The 15,164-nt window shown below is 37.1% G+C and overlaps 1 protein-coding gene across 1 annotated transcript in view; it reads right to left on the reverse strand.

The window, feature by feature from the left end:
- The window catches only part of ABCC9 (ATP binding cassette subfamily C member 9), a 139,893-nt gene that overhangs the window by 66,975 nt on the left and 57,754 nt on the right, over window positions 1-15,164 (reverse strand). The window contains exons 18-21 of the mRNA XM_068559737.1: window positions 12,427-12,499; window positions 11,119-11,224; window positions 1,705-1,743; window positions 151-252 (exon numbers count right to left, since the gene is read on the reverse strand). Coding sequence (XP_068415838.1) covers window positions 151-252; window positions 1,705-1,743; window positions 11,119-11,224; window positions 12,427-12,499 — 320 coding nt within the window. The remainder of the gene's footprint in view (window positions 1-150; window positions 253-1,704; window positions 1,744-11,118; window positions 11,225-12,426; window positions 12,500-15,164) is intronic.

Genomic DNA, 15,164 nt, shown 5'->3' on the forward strand with positions numbered 1-15,164 from the left:
TTGCTGTACACCTGAAACTAACACAACATTGTAAATCAACTATAATCCAATAAAAATTTAAAACAAAAAGACTCCAGAAACCGTGAACCAAACATAGGGATTAGAAATAGTTGCTCATTTGAGTTCTAAATTTTATACATTCAAAATTACCTCTGTTTGTTGAAAGGACTTCCAAAGGTAATATTTTCTTCCACTGTAGCATTTAATAGCCAAGGCTTTTGAGCTGCGTAAGCCACAGAATACCTGTTCCTACTAGAAAATGGAAAAGAAAAACAAAACACAGCAAGGGTGCTGTGCTGAATCTGTATTTTAGTATAACAAAGAAAAATGAAAGTTGATAAAATATCTCAAAGACAGAAATGGGGAACTTCTAAAAGAGAACATTTTAACAACCATCAACCTTATTAATTAATGGTTAAATATTCCACTAAATTAAAGGGATGAGAACTTAATTAAAACAACACACAAGGTGCAAATTTTATTTTGCTATGCTAAAGAAGTATTTTACGATATGAACTATTAATTAAAATGTTATTTTTTAAAATGACTATAATTTTAAAAATAATTTGAAGATAAATAGCAATTAACTCTCTAATAGCCACGGATATTTTACTTTATATTAAAAGCATTTTACATAACTCTGAATTTTATATGAATATCTTTAAAAAGATGTGAATTAATACTGTAATTATAGTATGTGTTTGTGGCTTAATTGAATGAACATATTTTAAAGTAATAGATAATATTAATAGATAATATAAATATTTCAAAACAAAGAGTGATCTTGAGGAGTCCATTTCAATAATGAAACTACGCATTTAAAAACCACATATTTCAATACATATTGAAATAGTTTATTTTTAAAAAATGATAGCCTCCTCCCTGTCCCCCATTTTTTTGGCTTGCAAATTCTACCAGATGTCTATACATCAGATTTTAATTTGCAATAATTAGGAAAATGCATGTGAGCTGAAGATACAGAAGATGATGAGATTGGGGTAGGGAAGGGGTCAGCTTAAAATTCACACTTCCACAGTTAGTTTATGGTCTGTAAGTACTAATTAAGGAATTAAGGTTAAAAGAGAATAAAGTTAAGAAAAAAAGTACTTAGAAATGATCAGTGATCATCCTGAAACATTATGCCTTAGGAGTTTAGAAGGCATGATAATATACAGTATGCTAGTAGTCTCTTAGAAAACCATCTGTGTGGTAAAACAGTGGTTCCCAACCTCTGGCATGTCTGTTTCCCTCTCCCCACCCCAGGTCCTTTAAGGTTTTTTTTGTTTGTTTTTTGTTTTTAATGGATGAAGCACTTGGCTCTCCAGCTCCAGCTTAGAAGCAGATCCCATCACAGTTTAATTCATAAACAATATACATATTAATTCTTATGCAATTTTATTTTATGAAATCCCAAATCCAATTTGCTAAGAACATTTGAGTTTCAGCCAAAGTTGAGACCCATGTGACTCATGGAGAAGATAACAGTTGACACAATGGGCCATTTTGTTCGGCAAATTAATTCTTTTAGCAGCCTCCAAATGTTGGGAACTACTGCTACTGGAAATATTGCTAGCGCATTTTAATAAATGACTTTGTACATTATCAGAATGAATAAAATGACTAGGAGTAAGAGATGGAGTTATCAGGTAAAGTCTGAGGAAGGAAGTTACTCTTATTAAACGCAGATTAAAATAGAAATAATACCTTCTGGTTGCTTCAAAAGAAGGTTCAGATTCATTTACACTGCAAGTGTGGCAAACAATGTTCATTAATTATGAAATATAAATATAGAATGAATGAGTGTACATATCAGGTAAAAGATAAACATTGAACATATAAAATAGCTACATTTCCCAAATAGTTTTTGATATTAGTCCCAAAGACAAACCAGATAAATGACCGTCTTCTTTTACATCTTCATCAGTGAGGAAATAATTACTTAGTAAGCTTCCAAAAGAAGGACAGCACTGTTCTCCTTCATATATAATCTGGGTTCATACAATGGACATGTTCTAGCCCCAACTCTGCTCCAACTACCTGTGTAGATTTAGGTAAACTTTGCAGAACAGTTTCTTAGTTTATACAAGAATTTGATGTTTCCAAGCGCTCCCTACTTTTAATATTTGAATTTAATCTATCTAAATTCCTAATTAGTTACCCTAAGGCATAACAAGAAATACTTTTTGCTCTCTAAACTTGAAGGGTTTAGACACAGCCTGGCCCTTAAGGACCTGGTGAGAAAGACGGACATGCACAATGCATGGTCACACTGCAACATTTGGGTATAATTAATTACTGATTGATATTATTTACGTAAAACAAGGTGTTTGGCTAATTAAATTTAGTTATATCTATTTCATTGGGGAAAAAACACCCGAGGACCTATTTTTTTATTATTCTAAATTTTAATATTTTAGTTGAACTCCATCATTCTGAATTCAAAAACCACACACATAATTAAAGTCTACAAGAACTCCAAGAACAGATCCTATTTCACTTTGGAAAGCATCATATGCTTTTGTGGAGAAAATGTACCTAAGTTCATTACTTGGTGATGTTTGGCTTAGTGTTTCTAATGATAAGATTTTCACAACTGCACATTTCTGATGACATCATGGGGTGGTTAATAGAGGTATGGGAAAACAATCTCAGACTAAACCTTCCCTCTCAATAATGATTATTCTCTGATTTAAGTTGCTCATAAAAATAATGAAATGCACAATTTCCCAAGTGATATTTTCCACACAATATTCTTTAGATGCCAAAAATTTTGGATTTTATTTTATTTTTTTAGTGGTAAAAAAACCAATAAATGAACTCAATGGTTTTATTTAATCTGAGGAAGAGAGAAAACAGATGAGGAAGAGCAGGTGTATGGCAGAAATTAATGAATTAATTTTCCTATCGGCCATCCAGGTGGAAATGCCCATCAGATACTTGAAAATGTCAGCCCGAAATGGAGATATGAATTTGGAAGTCACCAATTTTTTTCAATTACTATTGATTAACTCCAACTATATGTATTTAATATCAATTGAAAAATATTTATTGATCACCCCCTAGTGCCAAAATACCAGAGATACAGTAAACAAAGAAAAGTCATTCCTTCTTTCATGTTGTTTTCTGTTTGGTGGGAACGTGACAAGGGAATAAACACCATGATGGGTGAAGGAAAAGGTGATATTAGAGCACAGATGAAGGACACCCAATCCACCTTTGGCAAACCAGGGTAAATAGAAGAGTTGATGCCAGAGGGATAAGAGTGGGTTAGATGGAGAAAAGGTGAAGAATATTTCAGACCAAATAAAATACATATTGGATGACCTTAAAGTATCCTGGTCATACAAGGAGCTGATATAAATTTACCATTTCTAAAAAAAAAAAAAAATTTACCATTTCTGAAATGTGGGTGTCAATGGTGAGAGAAGAAAAGTATGAATTTTAAAAACAAGTGGTGAACAGCCATAGTGAAGGAGCTCATAAACCGTTCTACAGAGTTTGAACTTTTCCACAGAGCCACAGAAAACACTAAAAGGATTTAAACAAGAAAGAGATAACAGGTTCAGTTTAGAAATATCACTCTGGTTGCAGAAAGTAACAAATAAATTGGAGGGAGCAAGATGGGAGGTAATACAGAGAGCCTTGAAGGCTGTCAGATACTGGAGATGAGAAGGCAGTGCCCTGACTTCGGGTGATGGTGAATGAATGAAGAGAAGTGGACATGTTCAAAGATACCTAGGATTGTGTGATTGACAAGATGGGAAGGGATGGAAGGGAGGAAGGAGTGACAGACAGGGGACACGGATGAGGAAATGCATATGGTGGGGGAAGATATAAATTCAGAATCAGACACATTCAGTTTGAGATACCTAAGGGATATCAGAATGACCATGGCCAGAAAGCAGAATTTGAAGCTCAGGAGACAGATCTGGTAAACAAATGAAGCCTTTGGGATGATTTTCCCTCAAAATATATGCCTTAGATCCCAAGGACTTTGGATTCTTTCCTTTGCTAGTGAAAAGCCAATAAATGACTTCAACAATGCTAGCTTATCACAACGAAGTGAACAAAGGAGCAGGAGCAGATAGAGGAAACTAAAATCATGGGAAGCTGTGTGATTGCCCAGCAAGTATATATAGAGGCAGAAAAGAAGGGGACAAAGACGGAACCTTGAAAAACATCACTATTTAACAAATGGCCAAGGAAGAGACATCTGCAGAAGGGATTGAGAGGAGCAGGCAAAAGTTCTAAGAGGAAAACTTGACTGTGAGTTTCACTGGAAACTAAGCAAGGAAACCTTTTGAAGAAGAAAGGTATGGGCAACAACGTCAAGTGGGCAGAAGGTCAAAGGGCGAAGGGGAGGGTGGGACAAACTGGGAGATTAGGAATGACACGCATACACTACCGTGCATAAAACAGAGAGCTAGTGGGAAATTGGTGCTCTGTGACGACCTAGATGGGTGGGATGGGGGGCTGGGAGGGAGGTCCAAGAGGGAGGGGATATAGGTGTACATGTAGCTGATTCACTTTGTTGTACAGCAGAAACTAACACAACCTTGTAAAGCAATTATACTCCAATAAGAAATAAATAAATTTTTTTAAAAAGTGCACAGTGAATTTAATAACTAGGATGGCACTGATGGACTGGATAAGAATAGTTTCAGTGGAGTGGCAGAGGTAGACATGAGACTGCAGTAGACTGAGGCGAAAGGAGAATAAAAGGAACTGGAGGGAAAGGGGAAAGACCTTTATTAATTTATTTAAAATATTTACTTATTTTGGCTGCACCAGGTCCTAGTTGGGGCATGCAGATTCTAAGTTGCGGCATGTGTGCGGGATCTAGTTCCCCAACCAGGGATCGAACCCGGGCCCCCTGCATTGGGAGGGCGGAGTCTTATCCACTGGACCACCAGGGAAGTCCCAGGAAAGGCCTTTTTATCTACAAAAAGAAGGTGAGACAGTGGTAGTTGAAAGGGGCTGTGGGCTGAGATTAGAAAGATAATAGGGATGGAGATGGAAAGGGAGAGAGAGAGAGAAAGAGAGAGAGAAAGAGAGAGGGAGAGGAGAGTCCTGTGTGTCTACAAAGAGAAATGGAAAGAGCCCAGGTCTGGGTAAGATGTGAAGTAGATGAAAAGCAAAAAACAACATGCTTGGCTTGAGGGTGTCTCAGTCTAGGAAGGAGACCAGCCCACATTACTTATTTGAACAAAGTGCAGAGGGACCAGAAGAGAAGGTACATTTCAGTCCACCTGGGAAAATTAGAGATTTTGTCAAAGATACAATATCAGAGTTGACACCAGAAAAAACAGTGAGGCCACCAACCTGGGAGAGGACATTACAGAGGAGGTATGTGTATTTGAAAACGACCTGCAGTCCAGTGTTACTGGAACACAATGGAAAGGGTGGGTGGAATGGCAGGATATGAATTTAAGAAGTTAGATAGGGACCACATCGGGAAAGGCCCTTTTATGCAAAGGTGTCTAGAATATTTCTTCTACATTTTGGCCAGTCAAGAAAAGAATTATAAGCAAGAAGAAAGTAATTAGATTTTCATGTCAAAAGGTAAATCTCACAACAGTGTAAAGAAAGGTGAGGGAGTAAGTAGTTCACAGTGAGTAGTTCACAAATGCGATTAAGTACCTGAACCAGGAAAATTAAACTAGATACAAAAATGGAAGAACAGACATAAGAAAAGTGATTGGTTGGATTTTGCAGGCGATAGAGAAAGAAGAATCTAGGTTGAATCCTTGAGCTCTGACTTGGGCTCCTACCAATTGATTTCAGGGGGTGAGAACACAACCCTTCGAGGATACAGGCAGAGAAGGAGGTTTTGGAAACATGAGCTCAGTTTGGATGTGTTCAATTTGCAGCTTGTATAAGACTTTTTGGAGGAGCTATTAGGTTTTCAGAAGAAGGTTCTTGGCCAGAAATGTACACTGGTGTGTCATTAGTACTTAGAGAGAAAACTGAAGTCAAAGATATAAATAAAGGAAGGGGATCCTACAGTAGACTGTATATTCTTCCACTTGTATTGCAGCTCCTTACTGTTTAACTCATTAATTTTGGCTTATTCTTAAAATGTAAGTTCAAGGATCATTCATGTATGCCTCCCCCCCTAAAAAAACCTTGTTGATCTCACAAACTCAACTCAGGTCACCTATGATTTGTTCTTATAAAACCCTGTACTTTTTCTTCCTGATATTTAAAAAATTTAACCAAATAATTATGAAAATACTTTCTTACTTCCTCGTGGCCTTTCCTGCTGAACACTACGCTTCATGAGAATAGGGGGCTGGTTTCCCTTATTCAGTTATTTACCCCCAACAATGAATACAATGATATGCATGTTACAGGTGTCCAATACACATTTTAAACAAATGAATAAGTAAAAGTATCATGGAAACCAAGAAAGGAGTTGGTTTCAAGGAGTCATCCGTGGTGAACAGTTTCAAAAGCTATGGAGAAGTTAAGCACGATTGAGAACAAATTATGACAATTGAGCATTCAGGCAGTCATGACGAGAACTCTTCAGCCAGACTGCATTGCGCTGAGAGGAAGGAGAACAAGGAGGTTAAGTGTGGGTAGATTCTTCTTTTAAAAGGAGAAATGCTCCCGTTGTTTATGAGATAGGAAAGACCTTTTTTTAAAATGGAGGATCATGGGAATTCCCTGGTGGTCCAGTAGTGAAAACTTCACCTTCCAATGCAGTGGGTGAGGGTTCGATCCCTGGTAGGGGAGCTAAGATCCCACATGCCTTGTGGCCAAAACACCAAAACATAAAACAGAAGCAATACTGTAACAAACTCAATAAAGACTTTAAAAATGGTCCACATCAAAAAAATCTTTAAAAATAAAATAAAATAAAATAGAGGATCATGAAATGAGGAGGGCAAGAAATTAAAGACTTCTATCAGAAAGAAGGGTTCATTCATGTAGTAATGTCATGCAAAAGGCAAAACAGCGTATAGAGGATCTTCACTTCTGAAGTCCTCCCCTTATAGGATTTAGATATATTTTCCTTTAAGAGTGAAAGTTAAATCACATATACTAGTTTCAGAGGAAGAAAGGAAAGGTAGATATAGATCCATTTGTAGGTAGTCATTTCCCATGAACAAATTAAAAAATTATTCTCTTTCATTTTCCATGAGTAATGTAGCCCTTAACTTCTAGAGACCACCTCTCCAAACTTTTCACTTAACGATATGTTTAATCAAATTCAATTGAGGAAGGTTATTTTCTTCTCTTCCTAAATAAATAAATAAATAAATAGTTAGCTCCGAATTCCAACATCAGATCTTATCTGATTACATGAAAATCACCAGTTCCATGTCCATAGACTCATTGTCCACCATTCGATGTGACAGTGAACAGTGATGAAGTCAAGCGAGAAAGTGAGGAGGTCAAATGGAAAATCCCTTTCTGGAAAATAGCATCCAATTTCACTTCCACATGCAGGATTTTGTGTGTATTTTCCTTCAAGAGTAAAAGTTAAACTTGGTATTCTAGCAACTTCCAAGTTCATGGTTGGTACCTTATGGAATGGGAAAGAGTGACTTTTGCAAGCTTAAATCAGGAACAATATTTGGAAGAAGGGGAGCTAGATGTGGGCGAAAATATGCTATATCATGTCTGATCCAGGAAAGCTGACTCATGTTATCACCCCTTCATGCCAGGCAACATCACATGAAAAGGAGTAACTCCTCAATTCGCCAGTCCTAGAGTAACTCAGCCACTGTTATAAAGCCAATTAGCAAATTAGCACCAAGACATTAGCAAATAGAACATCATGACAGATGGGGTCTGACAGGATGGCTGATGGCATGGGCAAGGTGGAAGAAAAAGAAAGGGAAACCAAAGATAAATGATGGCTATGTCTCACATGATTACCACAATTATTACACATTCTGGACTCCCTCATTGGAACCGTCCATCAGGTAAAGAGTTTTATTTAGTCTTAGTTCCTAAGATGTCAGTAGGAATTATTATTTATCATGACAACTAGGAAAGGACAACTTCAGTCAGGCAGAACATTTGCTTTTCAACAAATACAGAGCACACCCAGATGCAGGGGCAAGAACCCTGGCATTCTGACAAGTTTGGAGAATTTTTCAGTCCCTCCCTCATCTCTCTCTCCTTTCTCTTCTGGGGCTACTGCATGTCAGACTAGGTCAAAGGTAGCAATTGCCAAGGAGGCATCTATGTATAAATGTCTTTGTGTACCAAGTTCTACCCATGTAGGTCTATCCTGGATGAGCAACAGTGCCTTCTCTCCCGCCCAAAGTAAATATTTCTTGCTGCAACAGGGCAGAGTACTTTATAGGACTTTGGTCCTGCCATCTATGAGGACACATTTAAAAATAAAATCACGCAACCAGAGATACATGCAATGATGAAAGAATGACAGCAAGGCACTTGGTGCTTTACCATAACATTTAGTTTATTGTTTTGCTTTATTTTGTTTTGAGCTTTAAAAATTCGGCAAACAATTCAGTCTGCTGCGGTAAAGTACTTCTTCGCATTTACACACCATCAACCTATCAATATTGATAATTTCTAAATTAGCTTTATTCTAATAACATTTATATGCCTTTCCTTATTGGACTAGGCACAAGTTTTTGTTTTTTTTTTTCCAGGATGAAAAGTCATTGCAAATAACTCTTTTAAAAAGGTCAGTATTCTCTGAACATTCCTGATTTGAAAATATGTTTTATCAGATATTAAGGATACCATGGAAAAAAATTAAGTAGTTCTTGTAAATAAAGAAAAATAAAACTTGTGTTAGCTTATTTAATCTCTTAGGGGGTTAGTTTTTAATTTGTGTGTGTGTCAGACAAAGCCAAATATTTTTTGAAGAAAATTTTAGTCCTTTCTGCCATGAAGAGATGGAATTATTGTCTATTAAGGCAAGTATTCATAAAGAGATGATTTTTAAATTATAGTGATTCTCTAAGTACTTAGAATTTTCTTAAATCCTTTCTCACATCTTCATTCTGTTGGCTCTGACTTTAAGAGATAACCTTTTCTTAGCTTTTTAAAAATTAGGATCCATGGGAGATATTTCTTTCTTATTTCTTTTAAAAAAAAACTTAAACTTTATTAAGTATATGTGTGTTTTTTATCTCTTGTTTCCCTCTTTGACTAGCTTTCATGAAGCTCAGAGTGGAATTTGGGACCCATGTGTTATAAACATGCAAGACTCCAATGCATGCATTTCTACCCTATTAATTGCTCAGATTATTATCTAAACCTTATTTTCCTTCTTGATATCTTTATTTTTCAAGCTTTATTATAGTATGTTATATAAAATAATTCACAACTTTTATGAAATGAGATAGGATATAAATTTGCTTAAGATATATATATATATATGTATCTTGCTTAGAAACTCAATAAATAAGTAGACTGTGTAAAATACTTTCCTAATTCCCATATCATTTATTTATCCACTAACAAAATAATAATGATTATTAGTGATAATATTGGGAGTCAGTTTGGCCCAAGTGGAGCTAATCTTAAGTAATACTAGAGAAGACTAGATTTTAAGAACATTCTAGAGATATGAAAATAAAATCTCACGCTTTTTCTGTCACAGTCTCTCATTCTTTCTCTCTGTTTTAATGCTAGTGAAACAAGGTAAAAATAAAAGCCAAATAACTTCATTATGGCCGTATATGTCATACAATATAATTTAATCCAGTAAAACCTGCTTCTCAAAACCTGCGTCCATCCAAGATGGCAGGTGATGGTGGCAGGGTACACACCACCTAGCATCTGACCTTAGGGATCAACAGGGACCCGTCATGAAGCAAACTGCAGGGAGCAGTTATTACCAAGCTCTCTACTGGATAAGCACTAAACAGTTTCATGTCTACTACTCCAACAGGAATAAACTGTACCCTCAACATTTCTCAGCCTCCTTCTTTCACCAAGGATACCAAAAATAGGATTTATAGTTCTGCTGTTTCCAGCTCAAATTTCACATCCAAGCATCTCCGTCTCTTAATTGGAGTTTAAAATAGAGTCTATTCTAAAAATGCCTGTAAATAGTTTTCACTCATTCTTAAGAGATGCCTGTGTATGTAAACAGTAGATCAAGCCACAATGGAACTTACAATGATAAGAACTAAATGATATTAAAGGACATGTGTAGGTCTAGGGCAAGGTTTCCTCATCACAACTGACATTTGGAGCCAGATAATTCTTTGTTGTGGGGAGGCAGTCCTGTGCGTTGTAGGATGTCTAGTAGCATTTCTGGCCTCCACTAACTAGATCAGTAGCAGCCCAATTCCCCTAGTACGACAACCAAAAACGTCTCCAGACATTGCCCAATGTCCACTAGGGACAAAATCACACCTGGTTGGGAACCACTGTCTACAATCCAATATCTTAGATAAACTGTAAACAATTTCTCCATAAACTGCTAATGGGGGAGGGGGGGTCTACCAGGTAGATCAAACTAAAGAAATATGATTCATTCTTTATTACACAATTATATAATATTATGGTTCTGAGTCACTTTATTGCTACAATGTGCTCTGAAGAACCCAAAACAACCATTCAAATATACAGAAGAAGCACCATGTCTTTGGGTTTGCACAACACGCTAGTCTGACCCAGTCATGTCCCTAACTAGACACTTCTAGTGTCTAGTTTAAGTTGGATGTGAAGAGAAAAGGATTATTTCTCAGCCCCTTATGAAGAGCTTGGAAAAGATTATTCGATATTTCTTCTCTGAACTTTGGACCACTAAAGCTCTGTGTGCACATATGCTTTATAAATAATGCAAGTTTTCCATAACTTCTTTGATTATGGGATGAATTTTTAAGTTGTGTTTCTTTGAGTGTTACCCATATAACTTTCAAAATCTATCTTTACAATCCCAATCTTACTTAAAAGCAACATACAAGTTTCTCTCTGATAAACCTCTGTAATAAATTGTTTTATAATTTTTAATTTAAAACATTTAAAGTTTCCACTAATTTGATTTTTTTTTAAGCTATGCTTATTTCTGAGGGGTTCTCAGACTCCTAACACGGAAATCTATTGCTCTAATTTCTTCGCTTGAGAGATCATCAGATGTATGACAGCGCAACAGAAACCAATTAAAAATACACATACTTGCTCCAGTGAACTTTTCCTTCCAGTGTCTGCATCTCACCGAGGATGGCAAGGAGAAGAGAGGACTTCCCACATCCCACCTGACCCACAATCATGGTTAACTGACCTACAGAAAAGAAACAAAGGATAATAACAGGATGAGATGGAATTCACTTAGTAAAATAAAATCAAAACACATTTAGAAAAGGCTGATGTTTCACAATCAATGGGCTAGTTTTGGTCTCCAGCAATAAAACATTCTAAACAGCTCCCTTCCCTGATACATAAGTTTTTTGGAAAATAGAAGAAAAATTAAAATCTATAGGTCTTGATGTATTATTTTTAAAACTGTGAGAATAACTGACACTAGTAAAGAAAGCAGTGAAATACTTGCCTAAATCATCTAGATTAGTGTTACCTTTATTATTCAATTCATTCAGGAGAGAAAGGCAATTTTGACTAAAATAGATAATTGGGCTTAAAATGATTTGGGGGCTGTTCTTAAAATACTTTGATTTGCATGTATAATAGAAAAATTCCAACTACTGACCATGAGGTCAAGTCAAAAAAATAATTCTATTCAATTATCTAGACATTTTAAATAAAAATATTGGGTACTTATGTCTTAAATATCTTGAAACTTCATCAGGTTTCCTCAGGGATAGAAAACTATTTTCTCATACATCCTTTCTTTAAATTCTTTCTTCAAAAAAATGAGAAATGGGGGCTTCCCTGGTGGCGCAGTGGTTGAGAGTCTGCCTGCCAATGCAAGGGACACTGGTTTGAGCCCTGGTCTGGGAAGATCCCACATGCTGCGGAGCAACTGGGCCCGTGAGCCACACCAACTGAGCCTGCGTGTCTGGAGCCTGTGCTCCGCAACAAGAGAGGCCGCGACAGTGAGAGGCCCGCGCACCGCGATGAAGAGTGGCCCCCGCTCGCCACATCTAGAGAAAGCCCTCGCACAGAAACAAAGACCCAACACAGCCAAAAATAAATAAATAAATGAATGAATAAAAATTAAAAAAAAAAAAATGAGAAATGAACTACTCCATTTTTTAAATGCCACAGATCAGCAAATAAACTGAAAGCAATTCATTTGGATGGTAAATAACTTGTCCAAAGGTCCACACTCTGTAGTGTAAGGCAGGTCTTATAATTCCCAGTCATCCTCACAGTGATACAGGGGTTCATGAGCTTCATGGTGCAAATAAATATTAGTAATGTTTGTCTTGAAAAAGTCTTTCTCTCCTTTTGTTAGGATCGGTTATGTTGGAAAACCATGGTCATGATAGTTAACAATTACAAACCCGAGTAACAAATGATTCTTACCTGTTGGAATTCGAATATTTATATTAGATAAGGTAGCTAAACCACTGCCCCATGAAAAGTACCCATTTGTGACCTAGAAAATAAGAATACAGAAATTAAATTATAAAATTATGTAAATATGTGGTGTTAGAGAATTATTCCAATTCAAATAGATTTCTTTTTAAAGCACTGTAAGACTTTCAACACAGTAGAACACACAGTGATGAAATTCTAATTTAGAGTTATAACTGCTTAGAGGTATAAATGAAACACAAAAAGAATGGAAGTGAGAGGAGGGTCTTTGAATTAATGATATTATGAAGAATGCTAAAAATTGCAACAATTTTCCCTGAAAATTTGGGATCATTTATATGTGAACATTCTTAAAAATCAATCACCCAAATATTTGCCAATGTAACTGCTACACTGATTATATTCTCACGGCTGCAATTCCCAGAATCCTGTGATGCAAAGTAAAGAACAGAAATAACTACAAATTATTCCAACAAAATGACTCCACTAGCTAAGAAGGAAGGTTTTGTAATGAATAAGTTTCCTGAAATATGTGGATTTATCACTCTTCATTGATCTTAAAAGAAAAAGTAAAGGGGAGGAAGAAACAGCACAAAAATGAGGCAACATTGCTTGGTGGTATAAACCTCAACAACCAGCAAACAAACAAACAAAAAGACCTTAGAGTCATCCAAAGCAATCTATTGTTTTAATATGTGTCAAGAAAACTTGATAGTTTTAACAGTTACAAAAATGGGAAACGAAAGAGGTATAACAGAACCCAAGGGTTGGAAGGGTGAACAGAGACAGATGAGGGGAGAGAAGGTGCCTGAAAAATTAGAGGAAACTAAATTAAGGCTACACTTTGCTCATAAATTAATATTTTGTTTCCAAACCCCAAGTGATGAAATTTCTAAGCACATTTTTGTTCAGGAATTTTGCAGAATAGATTGGTAATATCTAAATTATAACTAAAAATATCCTGAAAAAGCTCTTAAAATGAACAACTAGAGTGCAAAAGTTACCTGAAAAGTTTTTCCATGTAAGTTTTCATGTATGTTTTTCCATGTATGTTTTCCATGTAAGTTTCCATGTATGTTTTTCCATGTAAGTTTTCTCTAGCTTGGCATTTAATAATATCCATCACATAGATATGCATGAAATTAGCCCTGGAAGGAGGGTGGCCTGGAAGGGCTCAATAACTGATCACTTTACAAATACCTGCTGAGCACCCAGTCTATGTGAAGTCCTGCATTAGGACTGATGTGGGCTACAAAGAAGGTATAATGCATCCTCCCTGCTTCCCTGCTCAATTGAGCTTACAGTCAATTGAGTAGTAAACCAAGGCAAGAGAGTATGGGCTAAGTAACAAATAGAGGGGCAGACAGATGAAAGTGCAACAGCAGTTCATAAGGAAAATCATTTACATCTGAGATGAGTCAAAAAAAGAAAATATTTTGAAAAAGGAGGGCCTTTTAGCTAGTTTTGGAAAATATGCTGAATTTCAGCAAAGGTATTTCTGAGTAAAGAACTACAGTGAGAACAGGTTCAGGATCAGAAAACCATGAAACATGTTATGAGAAATAATGAATAAAGCTGGCTGGGGCAGAGGTTTAAGATACAGTGGCTAAGTGACAAAGGATGCTCAAAGAAAATCTACAGTCTTCAAGGCTGAGAATCCCTCTTTCTCGGAGAAAGTGGAGAGCAGGCTAAACGAGGTGCACATACAGATGGGCTGGGGAGAGGGTCAGCATGGAACTGAGAGGCCCTCCATAACAACCTTTACGTTTTCAATGAATTGAGAGGGAAGGTTATCTGTAGAAACAGGAGGTGGCCAAAGGAGAGAGAGAACGAGGTGGGAGGAGATTAGTGACAGATGAAGAGCTACTGTAGGTGATGGAGAATCATGCTGAAGGGAGGCATGGGAAAGGATTGCCAAGGACCATGGAGAGTCAGCCAAGGGTGGAGGTAATGAAGCTCTGGCCATGCCAACTTGTACCATTAAGTCGTTTTCTCCACAGAACTTAGCACCCTGGGGACAGCAGCCCAGAAGGCATGGGCTTGAACGGCTACAGAAGGATGTGAAAGGGCTGGGAGAAAAGAAGGGGCTCAAGTTACCGCAGGTTGCAATGAGGTTAAAAGCCAATGGTGGTGTGATGAATTGGGAGATTGGGATTGACATATATACACTAATATGTATAAAATGGATAACTAATAAGAACCTGCTGTATAAAAAAATAAATAAAAAATAATGCGGGGAAAAAAAAAGCCAATGCCAGTGAAGGTGAAGCCCTAAGGGAGCTGGAGGGTAGGGCTGTGATGTCGGTGACCGGCTGGGATAACAGAGGCTAAGACCTCAGAGGGGCCATGCGTCTAAGTGGTGGCCAAGTGTGAATGCAGGTGAGTTTGTGGAAATGGAGGGGTGGTCGATTAAGGGGCTTGGGGGCTGGGGTACTAGATGGGCTGTGAACCTGGAAGTTAAATCACATCCAGGTGTGGCACTTACTAAGGTAGAAAGCTGGACTCGGAAACAGGCACCTAAATCTTCAGTGAAGGTGGGTGAGTGATTATGAGGTCCTCTGATCATAGACGTGAGAAAGGTACAACACGCTATAGCTTCACAAGAGTGTGAGAGAGGAAAGATGTGGTTGGAAAGCAGCAGGGATGAACCAGAAGAATACAGTGTCACCTCCTGATTTGGTCCTACACAAAAGTATAAGAGGGAACAGAGCTCACTTGAGAGGGAT

Source organism: Eschrichtius robustus, chromosome 13 (assembly GCF_028021215.1).
Source record: "Eschrichtius robustus isolate mEscRob2 chromosome 13, mEscRob2.pri, whole genome shotgun sequence".
Classification (NCBI taxonomy): Eukaryota; Metazoa; Chordata; class Mammalia; order Artiodactyla; family Eschrichtiidae; genus Eschrichtius; species Eschrichtius robustus.